Here is a 22,213-nt window from a genome sequence, read left to right as displayed (position 1 = left end):
GCAACATTTTATATTGGCAAATTTCCAATGAAGTTATTTACATAAAGTTATTGGCAAATAAAAATAGAAAATGACATCATAGTCATGTCTGGCAAATGTCCAACATACATTATCTAAAAACATTTTAGATAAGATAAGGAAAAAAAGCTTCATCAGTAACATTTTATATTGGCAAATTTCCAATGAAGTTATTTACATAAAGTTATTGGCAAATAAAAATAGAAAATGACATCATAGTCATGTCTGGCAAATTTCCAACATATATTATCAACTACTATTCTATACAAAGAAAGATAACTCTAATTGAAAATTAATTGCTATTGCACAATATTGTGCAATTAGATATTTCTTGCTATTGTGCAATACTGTGCAATTGAAAATTTCTTGCTATTGCACAATACTTGATATGGAATCCTGATTTGGACTAACTTGAAAACTGGGCCCATAATCAAAAATCAAAGTACATATTTAGATAAAGCATATTAATAAGCCCAAGAATTTAATTTTTGTTAAAATCAAACTTAGTTTAATTTTGGACCCTTTGGACCTTAATGTAGACCAATTTGAAAACTGGACCAAAAATTAAGAATCTACATACACAGTTAGATTTGGCATATCAAAAACCCCAATTATTCAATTTTTAATGAAAACAAACAAAGTTTAATTTTGGACCCCAATTTGGACTAACTTGAAAACTAGGCCAATAATTAAAAATCTAAGTACATTTTTAAATTCAGCATATCAAAGAACCCCAAGGATTTAATTTTTGTTAAAATCAAACTAAGTTTAATTTTGGACCCTTTGGACCTTAATGTAGACCAATTTGAAAACGGGACCAAAAATTAAGAATCTACATACATAGTTAGATTCGGCATATCAAAGAACCCCAATTATTCAATTTTTGATGAAATCACACAAAGTTCAATTTTAGACCCTTTGGGCCCCTTATTCCTAAACTGTTAGGACCAAAACTCCCAAAATCAAACCCAACCTTCCTTTTATGGTCATAAACCTTGTGTTTAAATTTCATAGATTTCTATTTACTTATACTAAAGTTATGGTGCAAAAACCAAGAATAATGCTTATTTGGGCCCTTTTTTGGCCCTTAATTCCTAAACTGTTGGAACCAAAACTCCCAAAATCAATCCCAACCTTCCTTTTGTGGTCATAAACCTTGTGTCAAAATTTCATAGATTTCTATTAACTTAAACTAAAGTTATAGTGCGAAAACCAAGAAAATGCTTATTTGGGCCCTTTTTGGCCCCTAATTCCTAAAATGTTGGGACCAAAACTCCCAAAATCAATACCAACCTTCCTTTTGTGGTCATAAACCTTGTGTTAAAATTTCATAGATTTCCATTCACTTTTACTAAAGTTAGAGTGCGAAAACTAAAAGTATTCGGACGCAGGACGACGACGACGACGACGCCGACGCCAACGTGATAGCAATATACGAAGAAAAATTTTTCAAATTTTGCGGTCGTATAATTATTATAAAATAGGATATTTCAAATTAGTTTTTTAAAAAGTAAATTTAACACAATTTAAACTTTGGAAACCCCATTTTTTATTAGTAGATATTTTCTCATTACAGAATTTACACTATGATTTCAGTAGTGACTTGATTGTGTGTTAAGGATGATTAGTAATTTATGTTTTAGGACAATAAAGATTGCCTGCATATCAATAAATGTTGGCACAACTAAGTTTTGGCACTATATTGGATAAATTTATACATTCTTTTAACACATCTTCCTGTGTAAAAACAAATGTGAAAATAAAAAATGGTTTCTTACAGTTATCAAAAACAACAGCAATAAAGAGAAACAATTTATAATTGTGTCAAAAACAAAAAGAAACTACAGGTTCCATATACCAAGAATCACCCTTCTTACAATCATAATCATTGATGATTAGACTGTAAATTACAATATAAAGCTGCTTCTCTATTGAAATCATGATACAGTTCAAACTACACTTGACCTTAAGCATCTTTAGGTCCTACATTATAATAAATTGTGCTGGATTGAAATTTTTAGCGAAAGCTTTTAAAAAATTGCACTAAAAAGGTGTGAAAAAAATAGAAAATTGCTTTATTTTTTTTTTTAGTTGCTTGCATGCACAAAATCACAACCAACCATACATTGGAATCAATTCACAATCAGTAAACACTACTATAATATTTTGGAGAATAAACTAGTATTACAATGTATGACTGCAACAAGGTTAACATTTTCATAAAAAAATATTTGTGCAAAGCATGCTGTGAAGTAAGCAGGTGAAGTGAATCAAATATTTAGGGAGAATCTATTTGAATGCCAGCAAGGAAATATTATATCTAATTATGTTTCAATTAGTCTGCTGAGGAGCAAAATTTGCTAAAATTGGTCCAATTGGAAAATAAATGGACACCCTACATAAAAAAAAATACTGCTAAACATCTAAGAGTGTCCCAATGTGTAATAAATTGTTGACACAGAGACACATATGTAGATTTGACAGTATAATGCAATGAAAAAATTAAAATGGCAAAACTTTTAAACTTTGTAACAATGCAAAACTTTTCAAAGTCTATGAACCAAGGCCAAATTAACCTTTTAGAAATAAGATATTCCAATGACCATACAACTGTATACCAAATATTATTATCATTCTTTTGTTTTATGTAGGTTACTTAATTATAAGACCCTTGGGAACAAGACTTTATTTGAAGTATCAAATTATTTGGAATGCTGTAAATATGAAAACATTAAAACAATTATCAATACATTTTCAAGGTAATATAGAACAGCAAGTTTCAGTAGGGCAATACTATTGAAGTTTTGATTCTTATGTTGACTAGACTTTCATTACATCTTCATATGAACACATTTTTTTCATTTTATAAGCACCTCGATACACAATCGCACATTAATAAAAATTTGACTGCACATAAATTACACCCCATCTCCTAATGGAATAACTAATACTGTAATATCATCAAAAGATCCGGCTGTTCCATCTTTCTTAGTCCAACCATTCATTCCATGGATTGGCGTACCTCTGGCTTGCATCACTAATTCTTGAGCAACTGCATTAAATCTACAAAACATTTAACTCTTTTAGCTACTGTGGAAAAAATAGTCAGGAATCATGCATGTTTTCTTCTATGAATATTTTAACTAATTAGGTCTTTCCACTTTTATGTGGAAAGACCTATTGTATTTCTTCTGATTATTATCAAAAAAACATTCCGCCAACTTTTGAAATTTTTGTTTCGCAATATGTCGCTTAGATATTTCTTATATTGTATCCTACAGTTTATGCACTTTTAAATATCACCCTGCTAAGACGAACAATTTTCTTTGTAAGAGTTATTTCCCTATTCACTGTTTATCAAATGTGTGCATCTCCTTCTAACAGAAATAGATATCGACATATTTCTTTTTCTAAATTGTTCGTTACATCCTCAGGAATTTTTTGGCTAATTTGGATCAAGGTCAAAGGTCAAGGTCAAGTTCTAAATTTTGACTTTGGATTATTTTCGCATTTTTTCAAACACTTTTAAAGGTATATATAAAAAAACAAGTGGAAAATGTTTGCTTTATTATAATGAAGATATGTGACATTTAGTGTGCAACAATCCAAAGACATCTTATAGGAGTAACTGTCCCTGAAATGTTTAATTTTAAGGTTAATTGATTATTACTTCAACTTGGTTCATGATAAAGCCATATGACCTTTTACAAAAGGTTGGGTGACATATGACCTTGAAAATGACAATCAGAAGAGACCTTGAGAAAACAGGAAGTAGCCATTTTTGCATTTTTTTCAGTAAAAAATACTTTGAATTCATATATTTTGTAATTTTAATACATTTACTTATCACTCAACACTCAAAAATGTATTTGGATGAACCGAAAGTGGCCAATTATCTTCTGTTTTACATGCAAAAGTATATAGAAACTTTGTTCTTGGAATCAGTATGAAAGAAGGTAACATACGAGACAGGAAGTGACATTTACTTTACCGGAAGTAGCTAATGATCTCCTTTATATCACTTAACAGTATATAGAAACCATTTATATAGCACATCAGTATGAAGAGACTTATGATATGATGACAATTTTTAATTTGAAACAGGAACTAGCTTCTTTTCAATAACTTTGAAAATTGATGTGGAAAGACCTTCAATTGTTCTCTGAACAATTGGTTTTTATACGACCGCAAAAATTTTAATTTTTCGTCGTATATTTCTATCACGTTGGCGTCGTCGTCTGTGTCGTCGTCCGAATACTTTTAGTTTTCGCACTCTAACTTTAGTAAAAGTGAATAGAAATCTATGAAATTTTAACACAAGGTTTATGACCACAAAAGGAAGGTTGGGATTGATTTTGGGAGTTTTGATCCCAACATTTTAGGAATTAGGGGCCAAATAGGGCCCAAATAAGCATTTTCTTGGTTTTCGCACAATAACTTAAGTTTAAGTAAATAGAAATCTATGAAATTTTGACACAAGGTTTATGACCACAAAAGGAAGGTTGGGATTGATTTTGGGAGTTTTGGTTCTAACAGTTTAGGAATTAGGGGCCAAAAAAGGGCCCAAATAAGCATTATTCTTGGTTTTCGCACCATAACTTTAGTTTAAGTAAATAGAAAGCTATGAAATTTAAACACAAGGTTTATGACCACTAAAGGAAGGTTGGGTTTGATTTTGGGAGTTTTGGTCCCAACAGTTTAGGAAAAAGGGGCCCAAAGGGTCCAAAATTGAACTTAGTTTGATTTCATCAGAAATTGAATAATTGGGGTTCTTTGATATGCCGAATCTAACTGTGTATGTAGATTCTTAATTTTTGGTCCAGTTTTCAAATTGGTCTACATTAAGGTCCAAAGGGTCCAAAATTAAACTTAGTTTGATTTTGACAAAAATTGAATCCTTGGGGTTCTTTGATATGCTGAATCTAAAAATGTACTTAGATTTTTTATTATTGGCCCAGTTTTCAAGTTGGTCCAAATCGGGTCCAAATTAAACTTTGTTTGATTTCATCAAAAATTGAATAATTGGGGTTCTTTGATATGCCAAATCTTACTGTGTATGTAGATTCTTAATTTTTAGTCCCGTTTTCAAATTGGTCTACATTAAAGTCCAAAGGGTCCAAAATTAAACTAAGTTTGATTTTAACAAAAATTGAATTCTTGAGCTTTTTTGATATGCTGAATCTAAACATGTACTTAGATTTTTGATTATGGGCCCAGTTTTCAAGTTGGTTCAAATCAGGATCCAAAATTATTATATTAAGTATTGTGCAATAGCAAGAAATTTTCAATTGCACAGTATTCAGCAATAGCAAGAAATCTTCAATTGCACAGTATTGTGCAATAGCAAGAAATTTTCAATTGCATAGTATTGTGCAATAGCAAGAAATCTTCAATTGCACAGTATTGTGCAATAGCAAATATTTTCAATTGCACAGTATTGCACAATAGCAAGAAATATCTAATTGCACAATATTGTGCAATAGCAAGAAATTTTCAATTGATTGGAGTTATCTTTCTTTGTCCAGAATAGTAGTTGAATCAACTTAAAATATTGTTTTATACAATATACAATGTATATTCACTTTTACTGATAAATTAAAACAATCTTTACCATTCAGTGATAACAAGCACCTTTTGTTACATTTTAATAGTTTATGATGTATTTAAATGAGTAGTTATTGTTGCAAACTCCATTAGAAATTTGAATTGAGATCAGTTTTGGAAAAAGGGAAAGGGGAATGTGAAAAAAAAAAAATGGGGGGGGGGGGGGTTAAATTTTTCTCATTTCAGATTTCATAAATAAAAAGAAAATTTCTTCAAACATTTTTTTGAGAGGATTTATATTCAACAGCATAGTGAATTGCTCAAAGGAAAAAAAAGTATTTTAAGTTCATTAGACCACATTCATTCTGTGTCAGAAACATATGCTGTGTCAACTAATTAATCACAATCCAAATTTAGAGCTGAATCCAGCTTGAATGTTGTGTCCATACTTGCCCCAACCGTTCAGGGTTCAACCTCTGCGGTCGTATAAAGCTGTGCCCTGCGGAGCATCTGGTTTATTTACTATATGGATTCTATTCAGAGAAGTTTTAATAGGTTTAAGGAAAATAATTTTCATACTTAATCCTTCACTACAATGTTAACATAGCCATTTTGCTGTGATAGGAGGAAATATTAAAGGCTGACCTACTACAATGATTCAAACATCAGATATAGGTATGTCATAAACCATTTTGTAGATATCTTAATGCAAATTTAGGACACAACAAGCTTCAGTGGAAAGATAACCCTGAAATTGAATTATAATGAAGTAAGTGACCAAGTGTCATTTCTCAAAATTGTTATTTCTTGTACCAGGGCTTCCAAAAATGTGAGCCTGCTGGACATTTTTGTCTTGTCACGACTTTAATCCCTTAAGACTTAGCAACAAAAGGAAACCATAGTAATCAGTTGTGCATCATTTGAATTATGGTTCATTGGCTGGCTGCGTACTTATACATTCCCCACAACCAAACGGGCGCAGCACTTTGAAAAGGTTTTAACCTTTACTGCTGGTTGGGAAATTGACACAAAAAACAGTATTTAACTTGTATATTTTTGATATAAATTTGATGTTCTGGCACAAACTGTTAAATTGACGGTGCACCATTCGCAGTGTGCAATATCAGAGTATTAATATCTGTCTCAGACTCTTTATTTGTGCAAAATTACACTGTCAATAACTTCACTTTAAAAAAAAAGTACTTTCGTATTACTGGATGTTGACTTGACAATGGTAAAACACAGACCAGAGTGAAATATGTAAAATCTGTGTACGTTTTCAAAGCATGATTGAGTTAAAGTAGATTTTTTTACATTTTTTCTATAGGAAAAGACTCGAAAAGAATGTTAGATATAGGTATCAATGATATTTTTTGCATTTTTGAAAATTCGGATGCATAATTTAATCTCACACCTGCGCACAAGTGTACTAAAAAAAAGTGGTTCTGACGATTTTTCTCTTAAAACCTTTATTACTACCTTTTTTAATTTTTATATCAAATCATATTTATATATATTTTCTGGTAATCAGAATCTTGTTGACTTAATTAATTAGATACAAACTGCTGAAATTTAAGAAAATACCTTTTAATACTAGAGCAATCAATGTCCGGTACAAAATAGTTTACCTGATAGGGCCTGTGCCTGAACAGTTAAAATCAGCTGTCAGAGAACTAATTAATCTTGATTGTAATGAGAGGGTATTATAGTAGGGGTAATTATTAATCTTGTCACTTATATGACCAGAAATGTGTGGCTGTTTAAGGCAAAAGGTCAGGTCAAAAAGATCACATGAACTATATTAAAATGTCTGTTTTTTTCTAAACTATATTAAAATGACCTTGTCAGCCTTAGCTTACAAGCTGTTTATATTATTTATCAGACTTGTCTAGAAAATATGATCGTTTTGGAAGCCCTGACTTGTACCTGTTTAAACCTTGTAAATATGTATACTTTTTAGGATACCTTGTAAACATGTATACCATATTTATTCTATTTAAAGCCCCCCTTCTAATTAACGCCCCCCTACCGAAAATCGTGCGTACAGAACTTTTGACGTCTAATAAACGCCCCCATTTTGTAGTTAAAAAAATAAAATTGAAACGTAACCATTACAATATTGCAAAGACATCGACCCGGTCACTGAGAAACATGAAACGAAAAATCAATAATGCCAATGTTTTCATCCACTCCGATAATCCAACACAGTGTGTACAAGTTCCAAAAAATAGATCTGTCAGTTACACAGTACGCTGTTGAAATTATGTTCCATTGATGTGCACGCTTGTTTTCGAAAATTTTAACAAATTATTTGATGAGGTCACATTACCGATAAACGCTATTTATAGATTATGGAGACAATAAGAAACACGTGTATGTTACTATAGTCTGTTTCAACAAAATTCAGGTAAAGGTCAATGAAGTAAGGTACGAAATTCGTTTCTCTAATTGACGCCCCCCTTTCGGAAATTGTCTTCGCCCCCGAGGCGTTTATTAGAATAAATAAGGTACCTTTTAGGATCGTCCTTCCTACTCTGATTTAACACATTATATACAGTAGTTCTCACATCTTCTGTTGTTATCACATCCCATAATCCATCAGAGGCCATTACTAATACAGCATCTTCAACGTTGGATTTCAGATCAAAAACTTTTACCTTAAAATATAAAATGTTATCTCTTGCTATGTAATTGTATTATATTAAACATAAATATTAATTTAGGTATGACTACAAAAAAGTGTTTTTTTTTAATTTTGTTCATACATGTTGATATTTTTAATACATATTTTATTTGCATCTTGTAATAAAAACCAAGCAATTTCTGGACTTACTACTGTTTCTCTCTATTCTTCTTTGTTTAAGGATAAAAGTGCAATGTTCTAATCCATTCTGTTTGAAAAGGTGAATATATCACTCTTAACTTCATCGAGTGTTGTCCAAAACAACAAAGCAGTAAAACATTAAAATGGCCAATAGATACCTAAGTTCTACACGATTACAAAAACAATGATTAGCAAACTTACCTCTGGAACAGCAGACAAAAGTGGTTTTAAATATATTCTGGAATCAAAAACTCTCAAATCATGGTCCCCAAAACCTCTAGAAACACCAATGGTCTGCATAAGTCTCGACTGAAAAATATACTTTAAATATTCAAAACAAGAATGTGTCCATAGTACACGGATGCCCCATCTGCAGTATCATTTTCTATGTTTAGTGGACCCTTGAAATTGGGGTAAAAACTCAAATTGGCATTAAAATTAGAAAGATCATATCACAGGGAACATGTGTACTAAGTTTCAAGTTGACTGGACTTCAACTCTATCATAAACTACCTTGACCAAAAATTTAACCTGAAGGGGGACAGACGGACAGTACAACAAACAAATGGACAAACAGATGAAGGTACGAACAAAGACGCACAGACCAGAAAACATAATGCCCATAAATGGGGCATGAAAATTTCTTAGAATAGGTTTTCTTCTCTTTTTATAAAGTTTGCATGTCAGCAAATAGACATGTACAATATGTTGAACTAACTAAATACTTTAGATGTTTGTGTGTGTACAACCTTAAATGTTAGTGATGTCAAGTTTGTGCAGTATCATGTGCAGTTAATCATGGATATTCATCATTTATATATTTCTCCTCTACATTGTAGATATTCTAAATTATATTACTCAGAAAATATTTTCCAAAATGTTCAGACAAATTAAGACTTCAGTTCTTGTTTTTCCCCTCAAAGTTTGAAGGTTATTCAAATATACTTTTGTATGTGGACACCAGGGCTTCCAAAACGGTCATATATTCCGGACATTTGATTAATGTCCGGTAAAAATCTGGCTGGGCAAAACATGAAACGGTCATATACATTTTAGTTTTCAAGGCTTTTTCTGTCATTTTAACATAATTCATGATCTTTATGACCCAACCTTTTGCCTTTAACATCTACACATTTCCGGTCATAAAAGTGACATGATGACTAATTACTATCAAAACAACCCCTACTTCAATACTTTTTAATTTTAATCAAGGCTAATTAGTTGTTGGACAGGTGATATCTACCTGTTCAGGTGACAGGTAAACTATGTTCAGTACCGGACATCGTATAAATTGATCTGTCTATTCACAATTATTTTCTTACATTTCAGCGGTTTGTAGCTCATTGATTTAGTCCAAAAGATTAAAATTATAAGAAATTAGTTTATCTACATGATTTGATAAAAAATTTTAAAAGGTTTAAATGAAAAATCTTCAGAACTACGTCGAATGAACTAGAACACGTGTGCGCATGTGCAAAGGTGGGAAATCTAATTATGCATCCTTTATTTCTTCAAAATGCTAAAATTATCATTGATACCTGTATCTAAACGTTCATTTTTAGCATTTTGTTGAAGAAATAACTTGGAAAGAGCTTCTTCACTCAGTCATGCTTTGCAAATGTACACGGATTTTACGTATCCGTTTATGGACCATGTTTTACCATTGTCAAGTCAACATCCAGTTTTAGAAAAACGTGATTTTAAAAACGAAAATGAAGTTTTTGACATGTCATTTTGCACAAATAAAGAGTCTATGGCAGATATGAGCACGCTGATGTGCACACTTTGAATGATGCACTGCCAATTTAACCGTTTACATCTAAACATCCAAAACAAAGTAAAGTTTAAAATTGTTTTTTAATCTAATGTCATTATCATTGGAATGGCCATCTGATTACCATAATTGCCTTTTGTGACTTAGTCTTAAGGGATTAAAATCGGGATCAGATATAAAATGTCCATCAGGCTAAAATGTTTTTTGGAAGCCCTGGTGGACACTTAAAAAAATAATCCATTTAGCTATCTGACAAAAAAATTAAAATGCTTTACTTCACTTGATTTTAAAATCTTGTATTGTGGATATATTCTAGTAACTTTAAAAGCAGTTAAGATTGTGAATGAACCAAATACCTGTCTAATGAGAACAAAGTATGCAGTCTCACCAGATGTCCAGTTAATACAGGTATCATTGTATTTCCCTTTTTAAATTAAATAAATAATTGCATACCTTTCCTCCAAGTTTAAATATTAATGGCACTTTCAAATCATCTTCATCAGCTACTTTGTAAGACCTTAAAAAAAAATCATTTTTTTTTAACTTGCCAGCAATATTGGCATCTTTTATTTGATTGTTCAACTTCAAAAGCTGCAACTTCAAACCTGAATAAATTTGATTATTAACTATGGTATAAATTTACTTTTTATTAGCTGTCCATTAAAGATCTGAAAATTTAATGCAACTGACATTTACCATTTTTAAATTGTAAGAAACTTCAAGAATTATCACCATAGAAGGAATACATACCAAGTCATGATCAGAAATACATACCAAGTCATGATCAGAAATACATAACCCAGTCATGATCAGAAATACATAACCCAGTCATGATCAGAAATACATAACCCAGTCATGATCAGAAATACATACCAAGTCATGATCAGAAATACAGACCAAGTCATGATCAGAAATACATAACCCAGTCATGATCAGAAATATATACCAAGTCATGATCAGAAATACATAACCCAGTCATGATCAGAAATACATACCAAGTCATGATCAGAAATACATAACCCAGTCATGATCAGAAATACATACCAAGTCATGATCAGAAAAACATACCAAGTCATGATCAGAAATACATACCAAGTCATGATCAGAAATACATACCAAGTCATGATCAGAAAAACAAACCAAGTCATGATCAGAAATACATACCAAGTCATGATCAGAAATACATAACAAGTCATGATCAGAAATACAAACCAAGTCATGATCAGAAATACAAACCAAGTCATGATCAGAAATACATACCAAGTCATGATCAGAAAAACAAACCAAGTCATGATCAGAAATACATACCAAGTCATGATCAGAAATACATAACAAGTCATGATCAGAAATACAAACCAAGTCATGATCAGAAATACAAACCAAGTCATGATCAGAAATACATACCAAGTCATGATCGGAAAAAACATACCAAGTCATGATCAGAAAAACAAACCAAGTCATGATCAGAAATACATACCAAGTTATGATAAGAAATACATAACCGAGTCATGATCAGAAATAGATACCAAGTCATAATTAGAAATACATTAATGACAAACAATTTCCATATATTTCCATTGTTTGATTTAAAAGTGTTTTCTCACTATATGACAGTGATATTGAACTTTAGATTCTATCATTGGTTCAAATTTTAATAATAATCACTTTTTGTATTAGTGCATAATAAGAATGTATCTGTATTGAATGAATTTTGTGTAAAAATAGTCCTTCAAGTACGAATCTGTCAATTAATGACAAGTAATCCTTCCACCTTGTATCAATACATAAGATAACAAATTTACTGACCATCCAGTCATCATTGGTCCTCTATACAGTATTCTTTTCCCAATATCATTTCTGGTTATCCGTCTTGTATATTCGTTGTAAGTGAAGTCTTCTCCAATTAATTCCGGACGTGTCATGGCCTGAGCAAGTGTAAAGATATGATTTTTAATAAACTAGTTCTTTTCATAAGAATTTTAAGAAGATATCTCGAGAAAAGTATTGTCTTTCATATGAATTTAACAGTAAAACAGAAACAAATCTTTACAATCAAGTTCTTATGCTGTGCTGTTACACCATTGTATCAGGTTATGGCAGGGTGGAGCACTAACAAACATGTTTAACCCAACCATATTCTTTACATGCCTGTCACAAGTCAGGAGCATTTTATCCAGTGATAAGTGGTTGCTGCCTACAATATTGCTTTTCATTTTATATGTACAATAAGTGTATATTTATAAAAGCTTACTAGTCATGTAATTTTTCGTTTTTTAAGAATATTTCATACATTCCTTTTTCTCATTAAAATTGTTAACATTACTAACTGTGTATTGTTTACTAATTTAAAACAAGACTGACACACATGTATTTTGAAATCTGATAATTTCATAAGTTTGGTTAGAAGGTACATTTCCTTAACATAACCATAAACAAACAAACTTGACTAATGAACAAATTTACATACTCATATTCATAAATCTTAACAAATATCAGCTAGTTGTTAATTTCTGTGTCATTCTGTTTCTTGTGGAGAGTTGTCTCTTTGGCAATCATACCACATCTTGTTATTTTTATAATAATGGTATATCCATATGTCTGAGGGCATTGTGATGGATGAGTACCCGGTTTAGCATCTCAATCTTCTTTAATATCAGAATGACTCTAGTTAACTTCGAAAATCTTACCTGAATCATTATCCTCTGTCTTTCATAATGAGGTGTCATATCATTGGATAACTGTACAGTTACTTTTTTGTTACAGTAGATTGCTCTACAAAAATGCACAGATAAATGTTTAGCTACGTCACTCAAATCAAAACCACAATTAACTATACATAGTGATTATGCTGAAATGTCTAGTCTGCATTTCTAGTAATGAATGAATTTTCTTTTCTTTTGACAGTAAATTGATCTATAAATATACAATATCATAATTGAACTTTAACAACAAAAAAACATTTCCTTTGATTTTCAAAAAGATATCTCTATAATTATTCAAAATCATATTAACCACAGATAAATCTACAGTGTGTACAACATACAATAAGAGCAATTATAAATAAACATCAATACCCTGACAAAAAACACACCATCAATATATGTACAAACAGCCAGTAAAGTGTTTAGCCTGAAGCAAGTATATTCTGGTCTGAAGTTATCTGATATGATATATATAAACCAACCTGCAATCCCCAGCATTGGCAATGTATAGTTTACCCAGTAAAAATAAAGCAACAATTACAGCACAACCTCCTGAAATTGTATAGTTCTGTTTCTCGTCTATTATTTGTTGGTCCTGAAATGGTAATGTATTTTACACAGTAAGATACAAAGCTTTGGTATTCTATTGCATAAATTTGAAATTATAATTTCTTTCCATTTATATGATGTTTAGGTCTTTATCTGTAAAACTTTCTTGCAATATAAAAAGTATTATCATAAATAATTTTAACACTATTATTAAACTATTATTCTACCTGTAATTTATGTTTTAAACATACAATTTATTTGTTAATACATTTTATTCTAAAAAAAACACCTCAAGTACATGATATATTCTAAGTCTTTGTGTGTGTTTTAAATAAAACCATGATAGACATATAACTACAATAATTGTTTTCATGTAAATTAAAATGCTTGTTAATTGAATGCTTTTATCTTAACTAATTGCTGTAAAATTGAAGCTTTTATTGGACATGCCTCTTTCTACACTATAAACAAGACACATCCTTCAAGTATACAGAAAAGGTTGATTGTATTAGTTTGGTTTGTAAAATGATACCGGTCAATTTCACAGCGTGAAATGGTGACAATCAGAAGATTTGAGGCTAAATTATTACCATTGAAATAAAAGATTGTTCCAGTGCACCAATCACTAAACTATGGATGGATATGGATTTTGAATCGTGCTTTGATTCTCCAAGCTGACCTTTTGTAGGACCTGCTATTTCAAAAATAAAGTCTTTTACACCATTCAACTTTTCCTACAAAACAAAAGCAACTGTTTAAATATTTAATATTCAAATATTAACCAGGTGCTCCGCAGGGCGCAGCTTTATACGACCGCAGAGGTCGAACCCTGAACAGTTGGGGCAAGTATGGACAAAACATTCTAGCGTGATACAGCTCTGAATTTGGATTGTGATCAAATTTTTGACATTACATGGGTTTTTTTTACACAAAACAAATGTCAAGATTTTACAAATTTTACAATTAAAGATTTCTTCTTCAAACTTTTTTTAAATCTAAAATTAAATAGTTGACACAGCATAGGTTTCTGACACAGAATGAATGTGGTCTAATGAACTTAAAAGTTTGTTTTTGCCTTTTAGCAATTCACTATGCTGTTGAATATTAATCCTCTCAAAAAAATGTTTGAAGAAATTTTCTTTTTATTTATGAAATCTGAAATGAGAAAAATTTACCCCCCCCCCTTTTTTTCACATCCCCGTTTCCCTTTTTCCAAAACTGATATCAATTCAAATTTCTAATGGAGTTTGCAACAATAACTACTCTTTTAAATACATCATAAAATATTAAAATGTAAAATAAAGTGCTTGTTATCACTGAATGGTAAAGATTGGTTGGTAGTAAAAGTGAATATACATTGTTTATTGTATAAAACAATAAAAAAAACTTCATCAGCAACATTTTATATTGGCAAATTTCCAATGAAGTTATTTACATAAAGTTATTGGCAAATAAAAATAGAAAATGACATCATAGTCATGTCTGGCAAATGTCCAACATACATTATCTAAAAACATTTTAGATAAGATAAGGAAATAAGATGTAAAAAAAACTGCTTGTTATCACTGAATGGTAAAGATTATTTTAATTTATCAGTTGGTAGTAAAAAGTGAATATACATTGTATATTGTATATAACAAAGATTTAAGTTGATTCTGGACAAAGAAAGATAACTCCAATTAAAAAAAATCTTGCTATTGCACAATATTTTGCAATTAGATATTTCTTGCTTACAATTCTGGACAAAGAAAGATAACTCTAATTAAAAAAAAATTTGCTATTTCACAATATTGTGCAATTAGATATTTCTTGCCATTGCGCAATACTGTGCAATTGAAAAGACTTGCTATTGCACAATACTTAATATAATAATTTTAGATCCTGATTTGGACCAACTTGAAAACTGGGCCCATAATAAAAAATCTAAGTACATTTTTGGATTCAGCATATCAAAGAACCCCAAGATTTCAATTTTTGTTAAAATCAGACTAAGTTTAATTTTGGACCCTTTGGACTTTAGTGTAGACCAATTTGAAAACAGGACCAAAAATGAAGAATCTACATACACAGTTAGATTTGGTATATCAAAGAACCCCATTTATTCAATTTTTGATGAAATCAAACAAAGTTTAATTTTGGACCCCGATTTGGACCAACTTGAAAACTGGACCAATAATCAAGAATCAAAGTACATTTTTAGATTCAGCATATCAAAGAACCTAACTGATTCATTTTTTGTCAAAATCAAACTAAGTTTAATTTTGGACCCTTTGGACCTTAATGTAGACCAATTTGAAAACGGGACCAAAAGTTAAGAATCTACATACACAGTCATGACAGTTAGATTCGGCATATCAAAGAACCCCAATTATTCAATTTTGATGAAATCAAACAAAGTTTAATTTTGGACCCTTTGGGCCCCTTATTCTGTTGGGACCAAAACTCCCAAAATCAATACCAACCTTCCTTTTATGGTCATAAACCTTGTGTTTAAATTTCATAGATTTCTATTTACTTATACTAACGTTATGGTGCGAAAACCAAGAAAAATGCTTATTTGGGTCCCTTTTTGGCCCCTTATTCCTAAACTGTTGGGACCTAAACTCCCAAAATCAATACCAACCTTCCTTTTGTAGTCATTAACATTGTGTTTAAATTTCATTGATTTCTATTTACTTAAACTAAAGTTATTGTGCGAAAACCAAGAATAATGCTTATTTGGGCCCTTTTTTGGCCCCTAATTCCTAAACTGTTGAAACCAAAACTCCCAAAATCAATCCCAACCGTTCTTTTGTGGTCATAAACCTTGTGTCAAAATTTCATAGATTTCTATTAACTTAAACTAAAGTTATAGTGCGAAAACCAAGAAAATGCTTATTTGGGGCCTTTTTGGCCCCTAATTCCTAAAATGTTGGGACCAAAACTCCCAAAATCAATACCAACCTTCCTTTTGTGGTCATAAACCTTGTGTTTAAATTTCATAGATTTCCATTCACATTTACTAAAGTTAGAGTGCGAAAACTAAAAGTATTCGGACGACGACGACGACGACGACGACGACGACGACGACGACGACGACGCCAACGTGATAGCAATATACGACGAAAAATTTTTCAAATTTTGCGGTCGTATAAAAAAGTATGTACTTGCCTCACTGTGACTTATACAAACTTTGAGACGAAAAACAGCAATAAAAGTGATGTTCCTTTGTCTTTTGTTTTTGGTTGTGCATGTACTTTGTGTCATGAATGGAAACCCCATATCCTTAGTTTTTCTATTCACTAAACAGGAAAATATCCCTATCAGTTTTAATATGAATTCTTTATAATTGTTCTGATACCACACAGTGATTGAGGATGTGTTTTAGTTCCATGTCTGTTATGTCCTTTACAAAGAACTGACCTGGACATCATTTTGTTCCTATTTTTCAATTATCAAAAAGAAAAAATAAAGTCAAAATCAGGTTAACTCTGTCTGCTGGATGTGTTCATGTTACAATTCTTACATAGACCAAATATAGATGCATGATCAATAATAGATGAGAAACTGATCTAAGCAATCATAGTAAAGTAGTCTATAATGTTATTTTAAATTTTTATAAGCAACATTTCAGTCTAAATTTCCAACATTTGCATTCAATTTTGATAATTAGCACTACACATTTATATAATAACCTGGAAGTCATCTTACCTCAATCAGTTTATGTAACAATTTAGAAGCCATCACTGCAGCATCAGGGCCAGCATGTCCATCAAATATGGCAAAGTAGGTCACTGGAATCTCATTCATCTGAAAGGACAATTAATACTCATTACTTTGTTTCTAAGATTAAACTCTTGTCAAGGCTTACATCAAAAGGTCATTTTATTAGTCAAGCTTTACTATCGATCCAAAACTTGAATCATCATTATTTTTATGATCTGAACCAAATCAGACTAATTGTGAACTGACAATTTTTTGGGGGTACATTTGTATTTTTATTGATGTGTAAGTCATATAATGCAGTTTCCATTAATCATATCAAATGAGGTATATTTAATGCTTTTCCTGAATTGATTGCCTTCATTTGTGTACATATTGTTATAACACTGACTGTCATAAAGATGAGGAGAATGTAGTATTAAAAAAACTAGTTGAAACTTGAATCACACAAAATGTTGATTTGCCTGTTCTGAATCAAAATGTTGTCAGTGATTGCTTCTTTTCTTAGTCATTTTTGTCATATACCCCACATATCTTTTATTATTCATATCAACAGTATCAAAACTAAATGTCTGATATTAGATATGTGATACAACTTACTGGTCCCCCATCAGTTATTGGTTCCAGTGGAATTTCTGTGGCTGCTGCACCATTTCTTACTGATTTCTTCTTGATAAAAAATTGTTTGGACGTGGATTGGTCTTCATTTAATTTACTTTTACCACCATTTATAACCCTGTAATTGGAACAAAAGAATATATCTTGATTATAAACTGTCAACACTCAAAGGTATTCACAAATTTTAATAATATTTTTAACTGTTAAACTTCTCTTAACAAAACTAAATGGTGTGCCTTTAGAAAAAAGATGCCTTACCTAAAATTACCATTTGCTCCTACATGTAAATTCATGATTAAACACATCTTTAATATATGTAGTTGCCAAATGATTTAATCAAAAAGAGTTGGTCAAACATCACTGATACTTAATCATCAGTTTTGTAAGAAATGTACTAACGTGGGCTCGCTGGTATAAATATTTTTTTTTTAAATATAGGATTTCGCTATATTTTTTTACAAATGAACTTTATCATATACTTAATAGAAAAATGAAATGAAAAAAATGGGGTCACCATTCATCTAAGCTTACAATCTGCCTCCAAAAGAAGCATACATTTTTGTTAATGTCCTTTTTTTCTGTTGAACTAATAGGAGAAATAGAGGTAATGTCAAAATAAAAAAAGAACTAAATTACAGAAATCGCTTAAATTTTACAATTATTTAGTTTATGTACAGCTTATTTGAAAACAATAATAAAAAATATTATAGGTCACCGATGAGTTAAAAAAGATATTTCAATTTTAATGCCAAAAAATGGCATTTTTGCACCAAAGGAAGATTATTTGGAGCTTTTTCAATGATATAAACATTGTAAAAGTCGTTTGGGACAAAACCGAATCGATTTTTTAGGTTGATTTTTGTACCATATCATAAAGTAATAACTTATTGTGTAATAAATAAAATTTGTATTGAAAAAACAAATTTTAATTTTTCACTAAAATTTTAGAACCAACAAGCCTCATTAAACCTGAAATTCAACAATTTTAAGATTTTATGATCCATTCTATTGGTATATACAATTTAGAACAGGACAAATTGAAAATTCTTTATAATTGACAAAGGGTGTTTCATGCTAGTTTAAATGACTTACAGACATGCTACTATACAGGAGTCCAGTGATATGAACTTGCTCATAAACTTCAACATGTTAAAGTATGAAAATTTCAGTCTGTTTATACTTAATACTAGGGTTGATAACGACTTTTAAATTACTGATCTGTAATCAGATTTATTCTCACAATATTTTTTAACATCTGACATCGGTATGAACAGATAGCTAAGATGGCAATGAATGCAGCGCATGCAATTACATGCTATCCTTTTTTAAGTTGACAAATTAAATGAGAATATATCTATAATTAAAATCTTACTCAGCATATCCAGCTGTCCTAAGTAACAGCATTTCATCTCTAGGAACAATAATAGGTCGTGTATAGATATCTTGACAAACTTGTACTTCATCATCGTTCAGTTGCAAGAATTCAGGACGGCCATAAGTGAATTTTCTTGGTTTACTGTTTGTTGCTTCTTGTTCTTCACCAGGTTGTGCTATCTTAGAAAACCTGTCAATAGCACCTTGTAATTTTCCCCACATTGTAATCAAATCATCTGCAAAGTAAAATAAAGATATGTTATATTTAATAGATGCTTTGTAAGTTAAAAATACTTTTAAATTTACATTCAATCCAAGACTTTCTTTCTTTTTTTACGGGGAGGGGGTCTTAAATGATGCATTAACATTTGAATTTATTTTGGTGATGACTTCTCATACAGAAAATTATTGATTGTCTGTTTTTTATGTCTAGTGGCAAATATGTCATGCATGTTCAGGTGCTGTTTATAAAATAGGTTAACCTACCACATTCTGTATGTACCTTTTCCAAGTCATGGGCCTGTGGTTGTCTTTTGTTGCTGTGTAACATAGATATAGGAAGATGGGGTGTGAGTGCCAATGAGACAACTCTCCATCCAAATAACAATTTAAAAAAAGTAAACCATTATAGGTCAATGTACAGCCTTCAACACAGAGCCTTGGCTCACACCGAACAACAAGCTATAAAGGGCCCAAAATTACTAGTGTAAAACCATTCAAATGGGAAAACCAACAGTCTAATCTATATAAAATAAAAAACGAGAAACGAGAACCACGTATAAATTACATAAACAAACGACAACTACTGTACATCAGATTCCTGACTTAGGACAGGTGCAAACATTTGCAGTGGGATTAAACGTTTTTCTGAAACAATAGCATACATTTGTAAAATCACAACATAGAAAAGCACACGGTAAAATATCAATTGGCAGGCTTAACTCAATCAAAAAACGTACATTAATACATGTTTGTTTTTTGTTCATTATTTTGTACATGAATTAGGCTGTTAAAATTTTGTTTGAATATAGTTTTACATTTGTCATTTTGAGGCCTTTTAAAGACCTAACTTTGCAGTATGAGTTTTGCTCATTGTTGGAGACTGTAATGTAACCCATAGTAACTGTTGTTAATTACTGTGTTGTTTGGTCTCTTGTGGAGAGTTGTCTGAAATTATTATGGCAATCATACCACATCTTCTTATTTTTATATGGGTAATATATATATATAAAATGAAAAATTGCAAATACATGTATATACCATGCTTATTCATTGAACTTACATCTTATCAGTACACAAATTATATATTTTTTTTCTATGCAAAGCAATAGATAACAGGGATAATATTCATTGTATATTTTTTTAGACACATGTGTTTGTGCTAATGTTAATGATATATTATCTTGAACTCTTGATAATTATAAAGATGTTGTATGATTGCTAATGAGACAACTCTTCACAAGCGGTAGGTCTTTTCACCACCGAACACCACCGTACACCACCGAACACCCCAAAAGTTTATTATTTTGTCTCTTATCGTTTTCAATGTGAATTAAATATAATATTCAAGTTATTAATTCAATAAATCAGAAGATTACAAGTCCAATTATCTACAGAAAACAGAAAGGAAGAGTCTTTAACACCCCACTTTTTGAACTCTGCTGACCCTCATAGACACCTCAAATATACTTTTTCCATTTTTTCTTCTTCTAACTCTTCTATAAAATAGTTGTACCAAAATAATAAAAGAAAAAAATATCAAAATCTAACCAATGAACAGAGATTGAGGATACTTGAACTGATTACTAATCATGCTAATTATGAATATATAATTTGAATTTTATAACACACAGTGTAATCCGGAAACTGATGAATCCGGAGACTTTTTCCCTTATATTGATTATTGATTTTAACATAAAAAAGATGCCCATAAAAATCTAAAAATTGATTAAATTATATGAAATTTAATTTATTTTATCGTTTTATTGTATAATATCAAAGTTTTTCTTAGTGGTTGGTGGTTTTGGGGTGTTCGACGGTGTTCATTGGTGTGCGGCGGTGTAAAGACCATGCACCCCTTCACAAGCTAGACGCAATGACACAGAAATTAACAACTATATATGTCACTGTGAGGCCTTCAACAATGAGTATGATCTGTTCTTTTCAGTGCCTTAATCACACAGGCACATGTTTCTGTCCATAGGATGGTCGACTATCTATATAAATATGGATAGTCGACCTTCCTTCCTATAGATGATCATACATGTAGATAGAAACAAGTGGCAGTGCCTGTGCTTCATCATGTTTATTTATAATCTGGTCTCAGTAGCTAAGTATATGTAAATAGGTTAACTTATTTACTGATACAACTGCCTGTGGTAAACAAAATAAAATGTTATCCATTTATTAATAGAGAAAATAACCTGCACACTTACATTTATTTACTATTAGTCTTCTACGTTTTACGCCTTCTTTTTTAATCTAATTTATTTGTTAGTAAGTTGTTGTGTGTTATGTAACAAGCATGAAGAAAATCACTTTTTAAATATCCTAGACAAACATAAGGATGTGTACTTCTTTTTGTTTACCACATCAAATGATCAATAAGATTTCCTGTATTATTTATATAAGTTCGATACATGTACAAGCCTACTTTCGATTTCCTTCCTTCTGACAATCAATCAACACCAACACCGAAAAGTAAGTTTGTAATATACAGCCCATCACGTTCTTTAAATGACAGAAACTGCAGTAAAAGTCACTGTGGACGTCAGTCTTGTCTGTTGAATGGTGACAAAAATGTAACAGGTTATTATTTCAAAAATTTATCCCAACATCAGATTTTTTTTTAGTTCAATTCAATTCAATTCAAAGTTTTATTGCCATATAAAATAGTGTATAACTGTTCACAAAGGAATCATAGTGAAATGATCATCCACTAGAAAAGGAAGAAAGGTTTAAGTTTGTGGAAATTCACCGTGTAGAACGCCACATGCGGGGTGTCGGCTATGTTTGACATGCATGGGGTGGCAATTTTGAAGCGACGAAAAAGTAACCAGGTAAGTTGAAGCATCAAAATTTCTTATTTGTAGAACTCTCAGTACCATG

General features: G+C 31.0%; 1 protein-coding gene across 5 annotated transcripts; it reads right to left on the bottom strand.

Annotated features, from left to right (window-relative positions):
* Positions 1-1,632: 1,632 nt before the first annotated feature.
* Positions 1,633-21,781, bottom strand: LOC143051422 (protein phosphatase 1H-like). 5 transcript variants are annotated; one of them, XM_076224331.1, is made up of 12 exons: positions 21,541-21,781; positions 19,104-19,341; positions 17,714-17,849; positions 17,102-17,200; positions 14,002-14,145; positions 13,345-13,457; positions 12,848-12,932; positions 11,967-12,085; positions 10,614-10,677; positions 8,588-8,695; positions 8,074-8,219; positions 1,633-3,081 (listed from the first exon to the last, which is right to left on the bottom strand). In XM_076224331.1, the coding sequence occupies exons 2-12, from the start codon at positions 19,325-19,327 to the stop codon at positions 2,937-2,939; spliced, it is 1,383 nt and encodes a 460-aa protein (XP_076080446.1). In that variant the 5' UTR covers positions 19,328-19,341; positions 21,541-21,781; the 3' UTR covers positions 1,633-2,936. The 5 variants fall into 5 exon arrangements, with proteins under 5 accessions (XP_076080446.1, XP_076080454.1, XP_076080459.1 ...); XM_076224339.1 differs by having other exon boundaries at positions 21,759-21,777; XM_076224344.1 differs by having other exon boundaries at positions 21,745-21,773.
* Between the last annotated feature and the right edge of the window lie 432 nt (positions 21,782-22,213).

Source organism: Mytilus galloprovincialis, chromosome 1 (assembly GCF_965363235.1).
Source record: "Mytilus galloprovincialis chromosome 1, xbMytGall1.hap1.1, whole genome shotgun sequence".
In the NCBI taxonomy this organism is placed as follows: Eukaryota; Metazoa; Mollusca; class Bivalvia; order Mytilida; family Mytilidae; genus Mytilus; species Mytilus galloprovincialis.
This window is presented reverse-complemented; position numbering and strand designations above follow the sequence as displayed.

Bases quoted from the DNA above. Each gene is read 5' to 3' on its own strand.
- LOC143051422 (XM_076224328.1), bottom strand. From the start codon at position 19,655: ATGTTACACAGCAACAAAAGACAACCACAGGCCCATGACTTGGAAAAG. The intron at 19,342-19,591 runs GTAGGTTAACCT...TTTACTTTGCAG, and splicing joins AAAGGTACATACAGAATGTG to ATGATTTGATTACAATGTGG. The intron at 13,458-14,001 runs GTAATAATTTAG...TTACCATTTCAG, and splicing joins AACAATCTTTTATTTCAATG to GACCAACAAATAATAGACGA.